General features: G+C 42.6%; 1 protein-coding gene across 4 annotated transcripts in view; it reads right to left on the reverse strand.

Annotated features, from left to right (window-relative positions):
- The window catches only part of LOC137425950 (inositol 1,4,5-trisphosphate-gated calcium channel ITPR1-like), a 465,322-nt gene that overhangs the window by 104,289 nt on the left and 337,600 nt on the right, over positions 1-23,433 (reverse strand). For all 4 annotated transcript variants that reach the window (XM_078776380.1, XM_078776381.1, XM_078776379.1 and 1 more), the window contains one exon: positions 4,847-5,011. In XM_078776380.1, coding sequence (XP_078632506.1) covers positions 4,847-5,011 — 165 coding nt within the window. The remainder of the gene's footprint in view (positions 1-4,846; positions 5,012-23,433) is intronic.

The raw sequence follows: 23,433 nt of genomic DNA on the forward strand, positions 1-23,433 counted from the left end.
ACCCCAAGTTTTTCCAGGCGTGCCTCAAACCTAACTAGCAAAGAGCCTGCCCTTTAACGGATGGGAGGAAGAGGCAGCAGCACTTGTAGTACATGTTTACTAAAGTGCCGCTGTAAACACACACAACACAAAAAGCGGGGGTTAAGCAGTAATTGGTTCATGACCGTCCATCTTTCCATCCTATCAGTTCATGATTGTCAGTTTATGATCGAGGAACAAATTATTTAAATTGAGTGTTATATTTTGAACACTAATCGGAAGACAGTTTGCCGTTCCACGGTACTTTGGCTCGGAATTTGTCCTGTCCGCACATGCACAGAGAGGAGTGAGATAATATTTTTACACTGTCTGCCTACCTGGCAGTCAAACAAAATTGAAATCATTCCAAACAGGAAACGTACTGTTTTTAACGACGTTCTAAATGACACAAACAACAGATATGAATAACTAATTTAACGAGTGAGATAGGGTCGTGTAATATATGAGGAAAATGCCGGTACATCGCGGAATTAATTTATTTATATGCCTTTAATCCTCTTTAAACCTTTATTTAAATTGAATTATATACTTGAACGGTGAACACTGTAGAGCACAAATCGCCTTCTTAATATGTCCAAGAACCTCCAGTTTGGCAGTACAGTACTTGGACAAGTTCTATAGAGTGGTGTATGTAATAGGAAGTTGTCCAGCGCAGCCCCTGGTAAGTGGGTGTGGCATCTATAAGAGAGGAATGAGAAGCCGCCAATATGGCTATGTACGATGCCGATTGACACTGCATTCTATGGTGATCAATAAAGCCTCCATTTCCAAAACAGTGACTCAATGTCACCTTATTACATTGTATAAGGGTGGTGTATAAGACTGCTTCTGTAGCGCTAAACTTCCGTATTTTTAAACGATCTTTAAAATCATTATTTTATTAAATTTGAAGTAGATACCTATACACTACGCGGGGTATCGTGTTCTATGAACTCTCCATTTGGTTAAGGGTTAAAAGGGGCTGATAAAAGATAAGGTAAGATGGAGGATAGATAGCGTTTAGGGATAGGTAAAAGCAACAGTTTGATAGAAAATACTGTGGATGATTGTACAATATGAGCCTGAATGTTTGGTAACATCTTTTGTACAGTGCCGCCATGTGCAATCCAGGCTGGGGAAACATCCAATGGAAATTAAAGGTATGAGAGTATCAATCACAATTTACAACAAGAAAAAGAGCAACTAGAATCCGGGCACTCGGTAGAGCGCATACCTTCGCCGCAGCTACTGTTCTGTACTTGGCATGGGAGTGTATGCGATGTGAAACTTTATGTGAAATGCGATCGATTTTTAAAAATCAGAATTTGAGCAAATCTGTTTCATTCGTCTGTTAATATGCCTCCCCGATTGACAAATCTGCAATTTGAATTTCATTTGAGGTTGAAATGATTGCGGGAGATCGCGTTATAGTGATGACGTCTTGGATGGACATCCTCTTCTTCAGTCGCTCATAACTTTGAGTGAAATACGATCGAGTTAAAAATAGTCAGAATTTGAGCAAATCTGTTTCATTCGTTTGTTAATATGCCTCATCTCTTGACAAATCTGCAATTATAATTTTTTTTGAGGTTGAAATGATCGCGGGAGATTGCGTTATAGTGATGACGTCCTGGATGGACATCTTCTTCTTCAGTCGCGCAAAACTTTGAGTGAAATACGATCGAGTTAAAAATAGTCAGAATTTGAGCAAATCTGTTTCATTCGTTTGTTAATATGCCTCATCTATTGTCAAATCTGCAATTATAATTTTTTTTGAGGTTGAAATGATCGCGGGAGATCGCGTTATAGTGATGACGTCCTGGATGGACATCTTCTTCTTCAGTCGCTCATAACTTTGAGTGAAATACGATCGAGTTAAAAATAGTCAGAATTTGAGCAAATCTGTTTCCCAAAATCTAATCAAATGTGTCCCGTATAATAACCAATCATCCCACCAAATTTCATGCAATTCGGTTGAATACTTTTTGAGTTATGCGATTAACATACACACACACAGACATACAAATAAATACACAGCGATCAAAACATAACCTTCCGCTTTTGCGAAGGTAATCAGAGATTGCAAACCCTTGCCAGGATGTATTTTCAGTGTTTTTAAGGCTTTTGTGCTAAAACAAATATGGCGGCCGAACCACGTGACCTGTGACGTCATCATTATTTTTTTCTCCACAAATTTATGCCAACATGACGCTCAAGAAATTTCATCTTGATCGGATGAAGTTTTGTAATTGTCGAATTATGACGTCATAATGGAGGCACCTATGACATCATCATTAACATATTTTATTCCCCATGGAGTTTTTTACAATGAGCCATTTCTCAATTTTTTCTATGCAACGCTTTCGGAGATATAGAGGTGCAAAGTTTTTTGGTTTATCCAAGAACGGCGGCCGAACCACGTGACCTTTGACGTCATAATTATCATAAAAAAATGATACAGGTGTAGTTGCACATATGGTGAAAATTTCCTGTCGATCGGACCAACGGTGGAAGAGAAAATCATATTTATTCTGTGCGGACAAACAAACAAGCAAACGGACTCAAATGCCATACCATTTCCTCTATCGAGAGTCATTAAGTGACTAACGAAAGATATTCTACAACACGCTGTTGTTGTTGTTGATGTTGATGATGTTGTAGTCACTGTTGTTGTTTGTAGGTACGCTTCTTCCGTATACTTTTATATACGTTTAGATGTGTTTGTTTACTTTAACATACGCTTCTATATATGCGAGGGGAGGGTGTGGGTTGGAGGCAAGGCCTATACAAAGAGCACGAGGAACATTTAAGCATTGCGACATGTAAAGTCACTCGACGTGATAAACTGATAAAAAGCGAACAGATGTTTCCCACAATTTGCTTTCACCGAGTCTTTATCTATCTTAGCGACCACTAGAAATGAAAACATAAATCGAATCGGAGTTAAAATGAGGGCGTGAGGTCAGTCAAAGTAAAGCCACATTTTCACCAAAGGAAATCCTTGACAAAGTCATAAAATACAATTATTTCTAAGCCATGCACCTGCAATCCTTGTATAATCTAATAACTTATAACTCCAGGCATGTGAAGATATGCACTATTTCAAACCAGAAATTCATTTGGAGACCTTTATGAGTAGAAAACGCCACTGCCTAACAGGCAAGGCCTACAACATGCACTATGTGAGATCACTACACGCCGCAGATTACTCAAAACTGAATAGATTTTCACAGAATTTGTTTTCACCGAGTCGAAATCTATTCCAGCGACTACCGCAAATGAAAATGGAAATCGAATCGGAGTTAAAATCAGGGTGTATGGCCATCGGGAAGAAAAACGACATTTTCACCAAAGGGAATTCTCCACAAAGTCATAAAACGCGATTTCTACAAAAGCGATGTGTACAGCCATTTGTAGGTATGAAGAGCAGACATTCGATGATATGAGTGAAGAAAGTGAAAAAAATTAATGTTGAGCACTTAATGGTGCAGAAACCATTGTGGCCTGTTCCAAGGCAAGGAATTTTGAGCAAGCCAAAAAAGCTGAAGACCCCTGCGAGGGATAGCGGACTGACCAAGGATAACACCTGTTTAGGTTTTAATTAAACAAACCGGTTAATGATCTTCAAAAGGGGTGTTTAAACACTCCCAAACACCCGGCTTTTCTTTCATGCACTCCCTTAGAATTTGATAAGTTTGCATGCAAAGTTTGGGGCACTCGGTTTCATGGTTTTGGAATTATGGAGGACACACACACACACACACACACACACACACACACACACACACACACACACACACACACACACACACACACACATACATACACACGCACACACACACACACTGACACACATTGCCTTTTATTATAATCGCCGGCTAAGCCGGTGTTGTGAATGAACGCGTATTATGTTGAAAAGCCAGATTTTGCTGGATCCTTTGAGAATTTCGAAGCTTTGACGCACCATATCGCTCCATGGAGGCCGCCATCTTGCGGATGCGGAAGTATGCATAAAAAATTACAAAAAAGTTCAATAGGAGTTTGTTTCACCCGTCTTTGTTTGATTCACAAGCTTATGCACCTCTAATTTGTAATTAAAATACTTTACGACCAACCTCGTTCCCCGGGCCCGCACTGGCCCTGGTTATCTTCAACGAAAATCTTCACCAAACACCGGAACCAATGAGATTCGAGCATTTGAAAAAATATTTCAAAAAGCTTATTACCGCGTTTCGGAGGCTGAAAACGGCGACAAATATTCTAAAATTGACGAAGAATTCTTTTTTAGAAATTTCACGGCCGGAAATATCCGAAGTTGAGACGGAATTACCGAATTAATCAAGAAGTAAATTTTATAAATTTTAATCTCATCCAGAATGCAAATGGTGTCATTTTGAACTAGGTACGGTACCTACTACACTTACCTACTACCAACTACCTAACCTACTGATGCCATAGTGATGGGTAAAATAGTGGCAAGAGGCTTTGGCTTCGCCGGCTCATTGCGGCTTTGCAGTAGGGTCATATTAAGATTTATATACCGTATATACATATGACTATTGACTATGTGTGATAAGCTATTGTGGATATTGTCAGAATCATGGATGTCACATTAGCAGACTCTCATAAATTTGCTATTCGCTTCGAGTAGAGCATGCTGTACTCGGTGATGGTCTCAGAGCGGCTTTTGCACGACACAGAATTTTCAAGGGTGGCATTGGAGTAAAAATACATTGTGTTATCGTGAAGTGAACAAGAGGTGACTCTTGGGTGAAGTACCTGTGACCATCAAAATCAAAGATGATTAAAGCAATAGAAAAGAGCTAACCAGGAGGCTGTACAGGAGTTCGTGCGTGAGTAGGGCCCCAGCGCAAACAAAAAGGTAGAACACATGGTACAGGAAGTCCAACTCGGTGAGGAGGGCATGACACCCTCGGGTGAAGGTACCACGGTTACCCACAAAGCTCACCAGGAACAGAATCTTGTTACACACCTGTTGACACATAGCATCAGGGCATAATGTTAAGGTTTTTAGACACCGACACACTTTATGTCGTTTCCATTTTGAGAGGAAGGTTTTTAATGCAACCTGTCAACAAACCGTAAGACTAAATAAAAAAACCTTTGTAACATGGATTTGCTAAACTGAAGTGCACACATTCTTTATCACTTTTTAAAAACATGCATTATCATTTCATGAGATAATTTTGACTGTATTTGGTTTGCTTCCAATATATCTTATTATAATAGAGCAAACGTACAGTCACGTGAAAAAGTAAGTACACCCCATGTAAAATTTTGACTTTTTCAACATATTTCAACATACAGCTATTTGATCTTCATTTCAACAATATTGATAGATAAAGGTGATATAATACAACAAATATCATGAAACATTTACATTTTGTCGTCCATTGTATAATTTAAATAAACATAAATGCAAATTTCACATGTGGAAAAAGTAAGTACACCCCTACATTTATCACTACTTCCAATACCTAAAATTAGAATCAGGTGCACCAGCTCAGGTGCAAATGATTAGAACATCGTTGGAGAGGATCTTGGAGGAACCTGTCTTATTTAAACCTCAGACATTTAGTTTGGTTTGCTCTTTGTTGTTGAAGTGTGCAGTGTCACCATGCCTAGATCAAAAGAGCTCTCTGGGGCCTTCAGAAAGAAGGTTAAAGATGCCTAAGAGTCTGGGAAGGGATTTAAAAAGGTCTCCAAACAATTTGAAATCAATCATTCGATTGTCCGGAAGATCATCTACAAGTGGAGAAGATTCCAAACAACTGCCAACTTGTTCAGGCCAGGCCGCCCCAGCAAGTTCAGCCCGAGAGCAGACCGCAAGATGCTGAAAGAAGTCTCTAAGAACCCCAGAATGTCATCACGGGACCTACAGGTAGCTCTTGCCACCGTTGATGTCAAAGCGCATGAGTCTGCCATTAGAAAGAGGCTGCACAAATTTGATCTACATGGGAGGTGTGTCAGGAGGAAACCTTTGCTGTCCAGAAAGAACATCAGGGCAACACTAAAGCTTGCCAATGAACACCTAGGCAAAGACCAGCACTTCTGGAACAATGTGCTCTGCACAGATGAGTCAAAGGTAGAGCTATTTGGCCACAGTACCAGAAGAAATGTTTGGCGAAAACCAAAGACAGCATTTGACCACAAGAACCTGATACCAACTGTAAAGCATGGTGGTGGAAATATTATGGTTTGGGGCAGCTTTGCTGCATCAGGGCCTGGGCAGCTCACCATCATAGAATCCACGATGAATTCGTCATTGTACCAAAGGGTAATGTACCAAAGTACCAAAGGCCATCTGTCGTACAGATGGTAATGGTAATGTGAGGTAAGTGTGATGGTAATGGTAATAATGTGAGGTAATGGTAATCCACTTTGGTAATGTACCAAAGGCTTGAGGATAATGTGAGGCCATCTGTCGGAAAGTTGAAGCTCAACCGAAGGTGGACCTTGCAACATGCCAATGACCCTAAACATACCAGTAAATCCACCAAGGAATGGCTGAAAAGAAAGAAATTGAGGGTTCTGGAATGGCCAAGTCAAAGCCCGGATCTAAATCCCATCGAGATGTTGTGGGGGAATTTGAAACGAGCTGTGCAAGAAACCCCTCAAACATCGCACAGCTGAAACAATTCTGCATGGAGGAGTGGGCAAAAATTTCTCCCAGTCGATGTCAGAGACTGGTAGACAGTGAAAGAAACGCCTACTTGAGGTTGTTTCTGCCAAAGGGGGCAATACCACCTATTAGAGCCAAGGGTGTACTTACTTTTTCAACATGTGAAATTTGCATTTATGTTTATTTAAATTATACAATGGACTTCAAAATGTAAATGTTTCATGATATTTGTTATGTTATATCACCTTTATCTATCAATATTGTTGAAATGAAGATCAAATAGCTGTATGTTGAAATATGTTGAAAAAGTCAAAACTTTACATGGGGTGTACTTACTTTTTCACGTGACTGTATATGGTGATGTTTGTTTGTATGTTTATTTGTGACCAAAACGTCTTCTTCTTTTTCAAATAAAATTAACACCCAAAACACAGTACGTGAACTCTTAATTATGTACTATTGGAATATCCCTTTTGACCCTTTAGACTGCTGAGACCCTCAGACCTTTGGTGACCCTTTAAGTCCCCCAAGACCCTTAAGACCACCAAGACCCCTGAAGACCCAAAATACCCTTAAAGACTGCAAAGACCGAAAATACCATGAAGACCCAAAAGACCCTGAATACCCAAAATACCCTTAAAGACCCAAAAGATACCATGAAGACCCAAAAGACCCTTAAAACCCCCGAATACCCAAAATACACTTGAAGACCCAAAGGACCCAAAAGACCCTGAAGACCCAAAATACCCCAAAGACCCAAAATACCCCAAAGATCCTTAAAGACCCAGAAGAACCAAAAGACCCTTAAGACCCAAAAGCATCTGAACACCCAAAATACCCTTAAAGACACTGAAGACCCTGAAGACACTTAAAGACCCGAAAGACCCCAAAGGCCCAAAATACCAAAAAGACCCTGAAGACCCTTAAATACCCCGAAGACCCAAAATACCACAAATACCGAAAAGACCCTTAAAGACCCAGAAGAGCCAAAAGACCCTGTAGACCCTTAAATACCCTGAATATCCAAAAGACCCCAAAGACCCCAAATACCCTGAAGACACAAAACACCCCGAAGATCCAAAAGACCCTTAAAGACTCTGAAGAACCAGAATACCCCAAAGACGCAGAGGAACCAAAAGACACTGAAGACCCAAAATACCCTGAAGACCCAATTTTGGCAGTTTTCCCTCACCATCCCCCCATTCCCCCTCCACCATTCCCCCACAACCCCCAATCCACCATCACCACCACTAACCCCCACCCACCATTCCTGCCATCCCTCACTCCCTGAGAAAGCAGACATGGTCAAAGATGCCTACCCTTCTGAAACGACGTGTGGAGAGGCGCACGGAGTGCCAAGACACGCCAGTTGACATAAATAAGAGAAAGAGGCTGAAAAAGTTTACATACTGATAATATTATGATACTGCCGGTTGGTGCAAACTTGTGCTAACCTTCCCCATAGTTTCCCATCATTAGCGACATCCCTCCGGTTGTCTACCATGCTATCCGACCCTGGTCAGACATAAACTCGCAGAGGATAACGTCAGATGGAGGCCCGTCTGGGCCAATGGACGTGCCACACCAAGGCAAGAGATGGCGGCACGTGACCTTTGCTCCCAGCAACCATGCATGGAAAAGGTGGGGTGTCGTGATCTCCACCCCTCAAAAACCCCTCGCCCCTCATACGCATATAAGGCGAGGTTACAAATCAGTCTAGATAGTAGAGAGTGGAACAAGGACAGTAACGGTTGGAACAAGGACAGTACACGGATCGAGACAGAAGGTTGATGGTTTGAGGACAAGAGAGTTCAGTTCAGAAAGAGTGGAGGACGAGCCAGGACAAAGGTGCCAACCTGCACCGTTAACCTGCAAGACGAATGAGAGAGGATCACCGGAGCAGGCCGGTCCATTAGTGCCGACCAGGGGAACAGTTCAATACTTACAGAGCACAGCCACACTCATTGCACACTATCCCCGCTAACAGCTCATTGCACACTATACCTTTCTTCCAGCGCAAGGAAATGACAATTATTAACCAGGTAAGAACTGCACTGTGTCTTTTTGCTCTGGACAATGCCACACCACACAAATCCCCATTGTATGTCTTTTGCCCCACCACACAAATGAATGCATGTCTGCTGTACTTGTGAATGAAGCCGTATTGCACATACTTTTCCTTGTCGCCTCTCTTGTAAATAATAAATACCCATTACACTTGTGCTTCTAATCTGCCTGTGATGTCTTTTCTTCCATTGGTGTAGCATAGTCAATAGTAGTGCTAGCCGGGACGTTTTCCCCACCGATTGGCTCCACACATTAGCCGGTGCATACTGGGCAGTTCACTCGGCTGCACCCGAATAAACAAGATGAAGATCAGTACGCATCGAGGGCATGATCCATGGTTAGGTTGACCACACCACCCCCAGGTAAATGGTGTCAGATGGAGGATTCGTGGTCGTCCGATTAGCATTTGTGGCTGATTAGAAACCTGCCAGACCACAGAGTTATCCGAGACTGTTGGCCTCAGGACCGGTTGTCTGGAGGGGCCTGAGAATTCCCCCTCATAGTAAATCCTGAACCCCGCATCTGTAACAATATCTTTAATATGGTAACGGTCAGTCAGTAGTTCCAGTTGCCCGATACGAATCCAGCAAGTCGCGTTAAAGCGACCTTGACAGTCACTCGTTTCAAGGACCCACTATTGGATCTGCCTCTAAATACCACGTTACCATACAGATTTGGAGTCCCTAAAGCAGGTGAGAGTCACACCGATAGGCGACCACGTGACCGATTGAATAAGGCTGAGCAAACCTTGGTCACGTGATGGGATCTTTTCCAACAGCCAATTGACCTTAACGGATTTAATTAAGTCACCAGATGAAGCCACAACGGCAATCATAATTTACCCAGAGACCAAGAGTGTTTTATAATGTATTGGAAGGAATGGCACCGGAGGGGGGCAAAGGGGGTGGGGTAACAAGGAGGAAGCAATAACATTGACTGTTGATAAATTAATAAACCCCTTACCCTCCAACCGATCATTCTCGCCCACGAGTCATCGATGAACGGGAGCCTTAATTGTCTATGCCTTAGGTCTTCCGACTCGCACTATAGGAGAAAGATATATGGGAAATCACGAGACAAGAAATACCCTGGCTGTGCGCAGTGGGACACAGCAGGAACTGGAGCAAGTTGGCAGCCCAAGTGCGTCTGCACATGATGCGGGACTCGAAGGGGGAGGTGTGGCTGGCCGGGTGGAGGTTTGGCATCGCTAAGCAGATGTGCAGATTTGCACACCCTCTTGTGGCTATTTGTCCCAGCATCTGTGCACGTCATTTTGACGGCGAGCCCTTTTATTATCTTCGACTTGCACGTCATCAGTGACAGGCCGCACCCCTCCCATCTTGCTCGCAATTGATAAATAAATAAACCATTGATAAATGGCTGACAATTTGTTGACTGGTCCTGTCCGTGGGTGGGGCGACCCATCCATGACCTTTCACCTTGATGTGGTGGTGCTGCAGCCTATTCGGGACAGTGATTGAAGGCACCTTTTGTTGCCAAAACTAAAGGCTGAAGGCCTATCCAGACACTAAAAAATAAAAAACACCTTTAGAGGCCATTCTTCCCCGCAGAGCAGGTTTTGGCCTTTTTCAAGCACCGTGGTCCCCTTTTTGAGGCAATGTTTTATGGCCGGATGCCCTTCCTGCTGCCAACCCTGTTGGTCGCCTCTTGCAACACACAGGGAATTACCAGTGAACTGGTACTCAATTTGCCGACCTCGGAAGGATGACAGGCTGAGTGAACCCCCTGGCGTTAATTCAGCGATCGACCGGGATTCGAACCCAGGATCCATCAGATCCCAAGCCGGCACCCTAACCGCTAAGCCAACACCAGGCTCCTAAGTTTAGACAGGCACAATAGGAGAGGGTAGACGTCTCTAACGATATGAAATCGTGACACATATCTGATATCACTTTTAATTACTTCTACGCTTATTGCTTCTACACAATATTAAGCATTTATTAAGCCCTAGGAGTCATTCATCCTCAATGATCAATTTCACTGGATGTTGATGACTCACTCTTCTCTTCACAAAGCCATTTTCAATGTGCGACCCCCTTCGCTGAACGCATAATGAGGCTCGTGCTCGGGAAAGCTCCCAAAGCATGGCTCCACTCTTTTAAAGTTCCACATAACTTTTTTAAGGACAAAGACCAGGATGTGGGTGCTTTCCATCATTGCTCCGTCAGTAACATGATTGACACTTTGATAAAATGGTTTCTCTGCAAGTTTTTTTCCCATCATTAAGGTGATCTAAACCCGAATGTACTCATAATTTATTTTCCGTTAAATACCTCCTATCAATATTTTAATTGAATATAAATGAATCAGCAGCGAGCTCATAAAATCAACCTTTGTTATTTGAAAGAAAGGACAACATTATAATTCACGTTTTCAGAGGTATTCATAAAATGCATTTATTGTAATTATTACCCTGCGCTCGCGAAGCGAAAGCCGGGGTTAAGCAATCGGGTGTGTACGTGTGCCATATCTGCATTTTAAAAATTCATTTTCTCGGCAACCGTTGGTCCAATTGACATGAAATTTTTACCGTCGGAGCGCTTCTGCCTGTATATTTTTTTGCTGATAATTATGACATCAGAGGTCACGTGGTACGGACGCCATCTTGGAAAAATGTTGCACCTCTACATCTCCCAAACCGCTTAATGGAAAAAGTTGAAACAGGCTCCTTTTCAAGTACTCCCCATGGGAAATAAGATATGTTGATGATGATGTCATCGGTGCCTTCATTATGACATCATAATTCGACAAGTACAATGCTTGATCTGATCATTATGGGAAAAAAATTTTCCACTGCAACTGTTCGTCCAATAGACACGAAATTTGTACCATAGGAGCACCTCCCCCTGTTGAATATTTTAATGATAATTATGACGTCATGGGTCACGTGGTACAGGTGCCATCTTGGAAAAATCGAAAAACGTTTCGCCTCCATATCTCTGAGACTGCTCCATGGAAAAAATTGAAACATGGCTCATTGTAAAGAACTCCCCATGGGGAATAGGTGTTGTTAACGATGACGTCATTGGTGTCGTAATTATGACGTCATAATTTGACAGGACAACGCTTAGTCTGATCATTTTGAAATGTATTGAGCGTGATCTATGCAACAATTATATTAGAGAATATACATTTATGATGTAATCGCTCACGTGGTCTGGCAGCCATATTGGATCAAACAAAAAAAACGTTCAAAAACAGAAGAGTTGGCTCGCAACAAGTTGACTGCGCAGGGTAAGTATTCTATGAATACCATCTAGTTTAGAATGGCATTCATTCCCAAGGCTGACAGGCAGCCTAGGCCCGAGAAGTATGCACATTTACTTCCAAGCTGTCTAGCCTGGGTTAGAATCCCGACCTAGCTATAAACTGTCATCCCGATGTTTCACAGGTAGGTAGATTCATCAGTGTGTGCCGTCCCTCGGATGGACGTTAAACAGGAATCGCATCTGCCAGCGTTAGTAGGCGGACGTTAAAGATCCCACGGTGCCCTCCAGGAAGAGTCGGCAAGCCATCACCGGCACCCTGAACAATTGACAAATCCCTCCCTTAACCACCACTGGGAAGGCAATGGTAAACCACCTAGTATAATCCTTGCCACGAAACGTTCTGTAACAGAGTATTGTACATTAGGATGATGAATCCTTATCATTTCTGGCATGTGCTTAATGGAATGAATATTGTTTGTGGTTCATTCTTGCCAGGTTACATGTTTATTACATAACAACGCGCTGTTATATTCGTTTGCCAGAAAAAATATATATTTTACTTGACTGGTTGCCATCTCTTTCCATGCTTCCCACCACACTTCTTCCTTCCCAATTAAATACAGCAAGCCAAGGCTTTAAGATAATCTCAGTGGCCATCTTTATTACATAAGGTTTCATAATTGCAGACGATGCTCTGGCGGTGTAGTATGAAATGACAGAGATGAAGTGACGCTGTCTTTGGGGAATGGCAATCTCATCGACGAGAGCGGCGGAGAAAATGTCATTGATATGCTGCTTGTGCGTGCGCAAGAAATCTTCAACATACTCCTCGTGGCATCTGATGGCTTCGAATGTCACCAGCAGAAAGCTCAACATAATCCGAAACTACGAGACTGGTTCACGATGCATGTGGAGAAATCATCATGACCTTCTGCTCTTAGAGAACCACAACCTCAGTCCACATTTCCGATAACCACAGTATCTGGTGTTGTGTGAACACGATAATGATGCCTCACAAATTACTATATTCACTGCAATTGTAGATCCAGTTATCTTGTTTCTGCTACTACTACTACTACTACTACTACTACGCCACGCCACGCCATTTTGCTGCTCCTCGAGCCGTGCTATTTTCGACATTTCCTTCTCATCCTCTTCCGTTTGTATTTTTGGTTTATTTGGGTTATTTGAACCGAGTTGCTTCATTTTGTTATTTTACTTTGACGTCCCGTTTGAGTTATTAGCCCTTTGTGTTCGGGCCTAGCCGTGGCGTGCGGCCGCACCCGTGTGGGACTAGTTTTGCCGCGCCCGATTTGTGGCGTATCACAAACTGTTTGACTTCCTTGTTTTTGCTTAATCACCCTCGACTTTCTGTGCTAAATTTGCATAGTTTTGGCGAATAAGCCGATAAGTTATTTGCTCAACGCGCGTTTGATTATCCTTTTGAGTTAATCTTTAGCATACCGGTATGGTCGTGCTGAAATAAGCAGAGGCTCGCGAACGAGCTCATTGATTTTTTTTTCATTTTCATTTGACGGGAAATATACCGTTAATAGCAATCATGCCTCTGGATGGTACATGGGCAAAAATGGCCGCTACTACCTCTGGTGCAGGTGGGAACCGCCCTGCCCACCCGTTTAAGGCGTTAACAAGGAAGCACGGGGTGAAATGCGAGTTGGGACAAATCACCCAAATAGAGGCCTATGTAAAAGCACTCGCTAGTGTGGTTGATCCAGCAACGATAGTTGCAGCCTCGAAAATGTATGGACAAGCTGTGTTCTTTCTTAACTCAGAGGCTGCAGCAAACAAAGCCATTGAGAAAGGGATTAGTGTGGGAGGACTCTTTGTACAAGTCGAGCCACTCTCAAGTCTTGGTACAAGGATAATTATATCTAATACTAGCCGAAACCCGTGGAACATCCACGGAAGGGAGGATGTGGTGTATGGATAGAGTGTACCATTATTGATGGCATAGGGGATTTGCTTGTCCGAGTAAGAGTTAGGAAGAAAGATGAGAATGAAGAGTGCGTATATGAACAACGTATTTATTGCAATCTACTTAAATGACAACGCGACGATATACTTTTGAAAATATCACGTACCGTCTCGAAGTCAATGGCATCCTTTTATCTCTTCGTATGCAACTCTGATTTCTACCTTATCGTGAACAGGGTAAAGCCTACTTTGATAATCATGAACGGTGGCAGATGCAGGAGTTGGTGAAACGAAAGGGGGGGGGGGGGGGGTGATCATGACCTACCCTACGCCAATATGACTCAGCCAGCTGATTCAGAGACAACGCAGGAATTGCAAAGTTACCATCATATTGAGTCAACTTACACCCTGGTCTTTGAGGAACAATAAACTGCTCTATTCAAGGTGCTTAAGTTAATCCTTCAAATCATTTAAAAACAACCCAACGTTGACGAAGCATGGCATACGAGGCCCGTTCAAAAAGTTCACGGAACGACGTACTCTCAAAGGTCTGAGGCCAAAATGTTTGTTTCCCCCCCCCCCCCCCCCCCCTTACACAACGGAAACAACAACTGGATAGGTAGGGCCGAGGCCTACGCCTACGTTTCGTCACTCGGCGAAGTACACTTTGTTTTAAGCTTTCAGAAGCTGAAGCCTTGGTATTTATTGCTTTATATGATACTGATGGGCTGCTGATCAGTTTCACTTCGTTGTAATCACAGTATATGGAAGACATTATGGTAAACCCACCTGATGAGGTTAGCGTACAGCGCGATCGACGACACCGGCACAAATGGCGGAATGCATGCTCAGGATTGTCCACTCAGTGGACGGCTTGCTGTCGCCTTCGACTGTCCAATCAGCGGACGGCTCGTTGCGCCTTCACCCAGCAGACGCCAATACGATGGAGTCGTAAGATGGCGTCGTATCGGCCGTTAATCGGATGCTTTTGGGCCCCAACGTCGGCTAATTCAGATTTTTCGAGTATGGCTGTAGGTGATAAACAAAGAGCGCGGTTCGTAGATCGTAAATCCATTAGTGCCGGGGCATCGGGTCACTGGGTGCGGCGTAAAAGGGATAACAAAGTCGAGTCCTTACGGTATTATTATATAGATACCTCCTTACGTGCCTGACAATGTCGTGGTGCCTTTCCTGGAACGACTGGGAGTGTTGAGATCACCCATCAAGCCTGTGTCTTTGGGCTGTCATGAGCCCTCCCTCCAACATGTCTGGTCTTTTAAAAGACAAGTCTCCATTGAATTGGGAAAGGATGCTGAATGTGAGGGGTCGTTTGTTATTCCTTTTGACGGAAAGAATTACAGGGTGTTTTATATGACAAACGAACCCCGTTGTTTTGTATGCAAAGCGAAGGATCACAGGAGAGCAGACTGCCCCACTATCATTAAAGAGGTTGCAGCTCCTCAACATCCAGATCAGCCTCGAGAGGATCCCAGCGTCACTGAAGGTATCCTAAGAGAGGCGGCTGCTCCTTTGTGCTCGAGGGCAGAGGCCCATCAAGAAAGTTCTATACCAGCTTCTCATCCCATCTCTTCCGCTGCCATAAATCAATGGCACGCAGTGGGCGCAGGGAAGGCAAAGAGAGCACAGAAGAGGAAATCAGAACCCGCAGAGGATGGGACCACGGAACACCCTGGTACAATTGAGGATGACACAGGAAGTAATGTGTCAAAGGGATTTGTAAGGCCTAGTATTCTGAAGGAGAAGAGAGTGGTAACCCAAACTGAAGAAATGGAAGAAGAAGAAGAAGAGGAAACTATTCATCAAACGACAGGATATGGAGTCTTCTCTCTCAGATCCACCCAAAGACAGTTTGGAAGAATGAACAGGAAGGGAGACCGTCAGGTAGTAAACCCGGCATGGTGAAGATAAACAACCTCGAGGTATCTGACATGACAGGGCCAAACGATACTGTGACGTCGGCTCCTGAGAAAATGCATCCAACAATAACAACTGCAACGAAGCTTCAAAATAAACCAGGGATTGAAACATCTACAAGAGCAGTTCTGAACCGAAGGATTAACACCAAAGTTTCAAAGGATGCTGAAGTAGCATTCATCGGTGGGACAGACAGAGAGAGGGAACCAGACACACAAGCATCAATAAAGTTGCTGGCACTGACCGACATCTCAGGTGATGTCACTTCACTCACTGTTGGTGCAGAAAGGGGAATAGTTGAGCACATCTCTATTTTACCACCCCAAAAGGTTGGATCTCCTATACCAACTGAGGAGGAGGCATCCATTCCCACAGGTGAAGCAACGTCCGCCGCATCAGAGCCAAAGGAGCGTTCCTCTGCGCCAGAAGATTATGCCAAGTCAGCCTTGAGAGATGACATGGCAGAAGACTTGACACATTGTACAAGTTCACCAAAGGAGAAGGATCTTGAACCTCCAGACAGCGATGATGAGGAAAGTATTGGTGATGGGGAAGACTATCAAGGGTCACTGACTGGTTTAGAGACAGACCTACCTGCAGGACGCCATTCCTGCATCCCCAGCCAGGAGATACTCGAGTTCCTGGAACAAAGCTTGCATAGCAGGAAGAAAGTGGAAAATGCGCTGAAACGGTGGAAAGATTATGACTTGCTAGTGCATTACTTGTATGTACTAAGGAGAGAGGGACATAAAACAAGGACTTCAGGCTCGGCCGAACAAGCCCGAGTCAGGAAGTTTCTAGCAAAGCTGTTGAGTTATGGGCCTGAATATAAATTCGTTTAGGAGGATGAATTTTACAGAAACAAAACTCTCAATACAATAATGACATCAAACTTACGAATAGGATCATTGAATGTCAATGGCTGTAAGGATGCATTCCGTGTGCACCAGGTATTGTCATTCTGTGTGAAGGAAAAACTTGAAGTAACCTTTCTGCAGGAAACCCACACAACCCCAGAGGCTGCATCCCGATGGGAAAACCAATGGGAAGGCTTGGCCTTTTTCAGTCACCTAACGGACACATCTTGTGGAGTGGCTACCCTCTTTTCACCAAAGAGGAAACCTGAAATACTTGTCGTAAAGGAAGCCAGTGTGGGGCGGTTGCTACATATAAAAGCAAAGTTTGAAGAATTTGTTGTCAATTTCGTCAACATCTATGCACCTTGTGTAGGAGTTGCAAGGGGGATTTTCTTCAACCGGTTGCAGAGATTCATGCTCACCTTGCCTGGTGAAGAGTGTGTAATTCTTGGAGGAGACTTTAATTGCACTCTAAACCCCTCCCTTGATCGAATAGGTCAGGAGCCGCACAATCCCTCTGTAAGAATATTACAACAAACCATAACACTGTTAAACTTGAGGGATACTTGGCACATACAACACCCCACAGACAGAACATTCACGTATACGAGTATCAGAGGTGGTCATATATCACAATCCCGGCTCGATAGAATTTACGTGTCTCACCGTTTGTGTAAGAGTGTCAGTGACTCCGGCATAAAAGTTGCCCATTTCACAGATCACAACTTGGCCTGGATTAAGTTTTCCCTGGCGGAAACAAGGCGAGGCCCTGGCTTATGGCACCTGAACAATGCTTTAAGTCAGGATGAAGCTTTTTTTTGTCAATCTTTTTGAATTTTTGGCAAGCCTGGAGGAATAAAAAAGGAGATTTTTGCTCACTTGGATTCTGGTGGGATGTAGGCAAGGTACGATTGAAATTGCTGTGTCAGGAATACTCGTATGGATCGAGCAAAACACTTGGGGTAGGGATCAAAAGACTGGAAGAGGAACTGCTGCACCTTGAGAAGCACCTGGCCACACTTACCTCTACTGAACTGCAGGCATACCAAGAAAAAAAGAGCACCCTTAAAGCATGTAGTCGTGTGAAGGCACGAGGGGCGTATGTGCGCTCTCGTTTGCAGTTTATTTCTGAGGATGAATATGTCCTGTATTATCTCAAAGGGGTGGAAAAACGCAAAGGTCAATTCAGGACTATAGCGAGTGTTCTCGCAGAAGATGGTCTCTTGTTCAATGGCTCGGAGGGTGTTCAACAACGAATTAGAGCCTTTTACACTCAGCTGTATTCGGGTAAGAGCACAGATGCAGGTGCAGGTGGCACCTCGTGGAGTAGTCTTCCTGAAGCCTCTGTAGAAGACCGGGAGCAGCTGGAGACTCCATTATCTCTGGAAGAATTGAAAACCGCCCTGCACAGCCTATCAAGAGATAAATCCCCTGGCATGGATGGCTTATCATGTGAATTCTATACAAAAGTATGGGACTTGGTTGGACCTGATTACCTAAGCGTAGCTCAGGAAGCATGTGATACAGGTATAATGCCCCTTTCTTGGCGTCGAGCGATTCTGGTCTTGATCCCCAAGGAGGGTGACTTGAGAAACTTGAAGAATTACTGCCCTGTGTCTCTGCTGTGTGTGGATTATAAGGTCATGGCTAAAATGTTGTCACTCCGTCTCGGACCAGTCCTGACAAAATTAGTCAGCCGGACCAATCTTATGCCATTCCAGGCAGGACAATACATGACAACATATCCCTTGTCAGAGACCTGATACAGTATGCGGACATGACTCGGACTCAAGTCGGATTCCTTTCCTTGGATCAAGAGAAAGCCTTTGACCAGATGAACCATGAGTATCTCTTTGAAACCTTGCTAACTATTGGGTTGGGGAGGAGATTTGTAGGCATGATTCAGATGTTGTACATGTCGGCAGAATGCCTAGTTAAAGTCAACGGTTTCTTGCTCGCGCCCTTTCCATTTGAGAGAGGAATAAGACAAGGATGTCCCCTGTCCGGCCAATTATATTCCCTATGTATTGAACCCTTCCTTTGTTTGATGAGAAGAAGGCTAACTGGCATTGTGGTGCCACACAACAGGGTCAACCTCAAACTTTCTGCATATGCAGATGACGTTCTCGTGTTTGCCAGAAATGCAAGGGATATGCAAGTAGTTTATGATTGTCAGCAGGTCTATTCAGCAGCATCGTCTGCTACAATCAACTGGAGGAAAAGCTCTGGGCTTCTAATTGGACAAATGCAGGTAAAGGAGTTACCAACACTTTTTCAGAAATTGACCTGGAGTCGCAATGAGCTCAAATATTTGGGGGTGCACTTGTCCACTTCCCATGGGTACTCACCACTCATTAACTGGAACAATTTAGGGGACAAGATCGAAGCAAAGTTGAGAGACTGGAGTGGACTACTAAAAGTCCTGTCTCTGAGGGGGAAAACACTCCTTATTAAACACTTTATAATTCCACATATCCACAAGCATATCCACATATCCACAAGTTAGTATTCAGGCTCTCTTGCATAAGCACTCCAGAGGAGTTTCTGGTTAAGATGCAGAGGAAGCTATTGGACTACTTTTGGAATGGTAAACACTGGGTTTCCCTGGGCATTCTGAGCTTGCCTTTTGCAGAAGGTGGACAGTCTTTTCCCTGCCTTCGAAGCCACTACCACGCATCCAGGCTGACGACCATACAACGTTACCTACATGTGAACCCTGCACCGCAATGGTGCTCACTGGCATCATACTTCTTCAGCAAAGTGCTCAATCTTGGGTACAAAAGGAATCTTTTCATCATTACATCTCAGAGCCTGTCTAGTGTTACATTGCCTCCTTTTTTATCAAGAAATGCTGAAGGCTTGGAATGTAGTCGACGTACAAAGAACAGTTCCTTATCCAGGCAAGGACCTGCTAGAAGAACCGCTCATTCTCAACCCCCTTCTACAGGGCCCAACTCTGGCTTCCTTTTCAGTAAGAAGGAGCCTCTTAGCTGGTAGCATATCCACAGTGGGAGACCTTCTGAACGATGGGAAGAGAAGGCTTATTTCACCCAAGGAACTCGCAGCGAAAATGGGCCTAAGGACAATCAGGATCCCCTCCAGGATACTTGGAGGTCAAAAGCTCTTTGCCTCCCGATTGTCTGGAATATCTAGAGAATCCCAAAGAGGGTGATGGATCTGGACAGATGTCCATCGGTAACTCCATGGATTTTAAAATCCGACCACGATGTTGCGAGCTCTCTCAGCCAATACCTGCAAACAATATGAGTAAGACCCCTGGCACAGTGGAAATGTCGTTCTGTGGGCTATCAAGGAAAAATATATACCTGCTGGTGATCCACTCGCTCCATTATATAGCTCTTGCAACCCGACTGGATACTCCCTGGCGTGAGATTCTTCCACTTCCTTCGACTGTTCATCCACGTTGGGATTCACTCTATCTCTACCCAACGCCAAGAATGATGGCAGACTTAAGTTGGAGGTTGCTACATGGCGCACTGAGCTCTGGATCTATGATGCGGCATTTCACTAACTTCCCAGAGGATTGCTGCTTTTGTGGTGAAAGGGAAACTATATTTCACATATACCTTCAATGCCACCGTCTTGAACCAGTGTTCTTACTGATGAAAAATCTTCTCTTGCGCTTCTGGCTTCACTTCTCTCCAACACTTTTTATCATCGGGCACCCGGTAAAGAAACTAAGCAAGTCACGTGATCTCCTTGTTAACTTTATTTTAGCCTGTGGGAAAATGGCAATATATAAAACCAGGAAGGCAAAAACTGAGAGAAATGTGGTGGAACACAGTTCTGTATGTCTGAAGGGCTTAATACGCTCACGCATTATTTCGGAGTACAAGGCGGCAGAATATAGTAACACTGTTCAAAAGTTTAAGGAAACCTGGACTATAAATGATGCACTTTGAACGGTCTCCCCACAAGATACTTTGCTCTTATTTGTATAAACTAGGGCATTGCCCGTACTATATCTATATCTAAAATTATATCCCCCCCCTCTATTTACATGAAATGGTTTGGTCCAAAGCGAACGGCTTGCGAGTACGGTGACAATCCCCCCCCTCTATTTACATGCAATGGTTTGGTCCAAAGCGAACGGCTTCCGGAGTTTGGTAAAGAAATCGCCATCGCGTGCACAAACGCGCAGGAAAGCGAATGAATCGCAAATTCGGTTTTATTAGTTTTAAAACATAGTTTAACGCCAACATAGTTTGCAAACGTGAAATAAATGAATACGCTGTCAAATGTGCCATCCGAGGCAGAGTGTGTCCTCCACGTTCGGCACACGCGATCGTTCGCTGCTCTCTGATTGGTTGAATCGTTTTTTGGACATAGCTCGGTAAGTAATTGTCCGATTAATATGAAACCTTGAAAAGGCACATCCTCGGGTCCCCAGCAATATACCTGGCAAGTTAAAAGTATATCGGACCCGTGGTTGTCGAGAAACAGCGGTCACAGACAAACAAACGTACAGACGTACAGACGTACAGACAGAGATTACTGGAATTATAGATAGATGTGTTATTTGGCATTCTTTTTTTGGTGTTCTTTGGCGTTCTTTTACCTTTCCCTTATCTGTCTTGGTAGTGCTTTCTCTTCAAAATGCTCTACCTTGTCTACTGTATTTCAAACCATGGACTTGCAGAGATGAGGAATTGAGCGACATTAAACTGGGAACATATGTTTGCCTGAGCTTGCATGAGCTCTGAACGCAAATCTCGATAGCCTTTCCAACAAAAGCACTACTACTACTACTACTACTAATATTCCTACTACTAATATTCCTACTACTAATATTACTACGACTACCACTACTACTACTACTACTACTATTCCTACTACTAATATTCTTACTACTACCACTACTACTACTAATATTCCTACTACTAATATTCCTACTACTAATATTTCTACTACTAATATTCCAACTACTAATATTCCTACTACTAATATTCCTACTACTAATATTCCTACTACTAATATTCCTACTACTAATATTCCGACTACTACTACTACTACTACTAATATTCCTACTACTAATATTCCTACTACTACCACTACTAATATTCGTACTACTAATATTCCTACTACTAATATTCCTACTACTAATATTCCTACTACTAATATTCCTACTGCTAATATTCCTACTACTAATATTCCTACTACTAATATTCCTATGACTAATATTCCTACTACTAATATTCCTACTACTAACACTACTACTACCACTACTACTACTACTACTAATATTCCTACAACTAATATTCCTACTGCTAATATTCCTACTACTAATATTCCTACTGCTAATATTCCTACTGCTAATATTCCTACTGCTAATATTCCTACTGCTAATATTCCTACTACTAATATTCCTACTACTAATATTCCTACTACTAATATTCCTACTACTAATATTCCTACTGCTAATATTCCTACTACTAATATTCCTACTACTAATATTCCTACTACTACCACTACTACTAATATTCATACTACTACTACAACTACAACTATTACTACTAATATTCCTACTACTAATATTCCTACTACTAATATTCCTACTACTAATATTCCTACTGCTAATATTCCTACTACTAATATTCCTACTGCTAATATTCCTACTGCTAATATTCCTACTACTAATATTCCTACTGCTAATATTCCTACTGCTAATATTCCTACTACTAATATTCCTACTACTAATATTCCTACTACTAATATTCCTACTGCTAATATTCCTACTGCTAATATTCCTACTACTAATATTCCTCCTGCTAATATTCCTACTGCTAATATTCCTACTGCTAATATTCCTACTACTAATATTCCTATGACTAATATTCCGACTACTAATATTCCTACTACTAATATTCCTACTACTAATATTCCTACTACTAATATTCCTACTGCTAATATTCCTACTACTAATATTCCTACTGCTAATATTCCTACTGCTAATATTCCTACGACTAATATTCCTACTACTAATATTCCTACTGCTAATACTCCTACGACTAATATTCCTACTGCTAATATTCCTACTACTAATATTCCTACTACTAATATTCCTACTGCTAATATTCCTACTACTAATATTCCTACTGCTAATATTCCTACTGCTAATATTCCTACTGCTAATATTCCTACGACTAATATTCCTACTACTAATATTCCTACTGCTAATATTCCTACTACTAATATTCCTACTACTAATATTCCTACTGCTAATATTCCTACTACTAATATTCCTACTGCTAATATTCCTACTGCTAATATTCCTACTACTAATATTCCTACGACTAATATTCCTACGACTAATATTCCTACTACTAATATTCCTACTGCTAATATTCCTACTACTAATATTCCTACTGCTAATATTCCTACTGCTAATATTCCTACTGCTAATATTCCTACGACTAATATTCCTACCACTAATATTCCTACTGCTAATATTCCTACTGCTAATATTCCTACTACTAATATTCCTACTGCTAATATTCCTACTCCTAATATTCCTACTGCTAATATTCCTACTGCTAATATTCCTACGACTAATATTCCTACCGCTAATATTCCTACCGCTAATATTCCTACTGCTAATATTCCTACTACTAATATTCCTACTGCTAATATTCCTACTGCTAATATTCCTACTGCTAATATTCCTACTGCTAATATTCCTACTGCTAATATTCCTACTGCTAATATTCCTACGACTAATATTCCTACC

The sequence above is a fragment of the Myxine glutinosa genome, chromosome 4, assembly GCF_964187855.1.
Source record: "Myxine glutinosa chromosome 4, kmMyxGlut1.1, whole genome shotgun sequence".
Taxonomy (NCBI): domain Eukaryota; kingdom Metazoa; phylum Chordata; class Myxini; order Myxiniformes; family Myxinidae; genus Myxine; species Myxine glutinosa.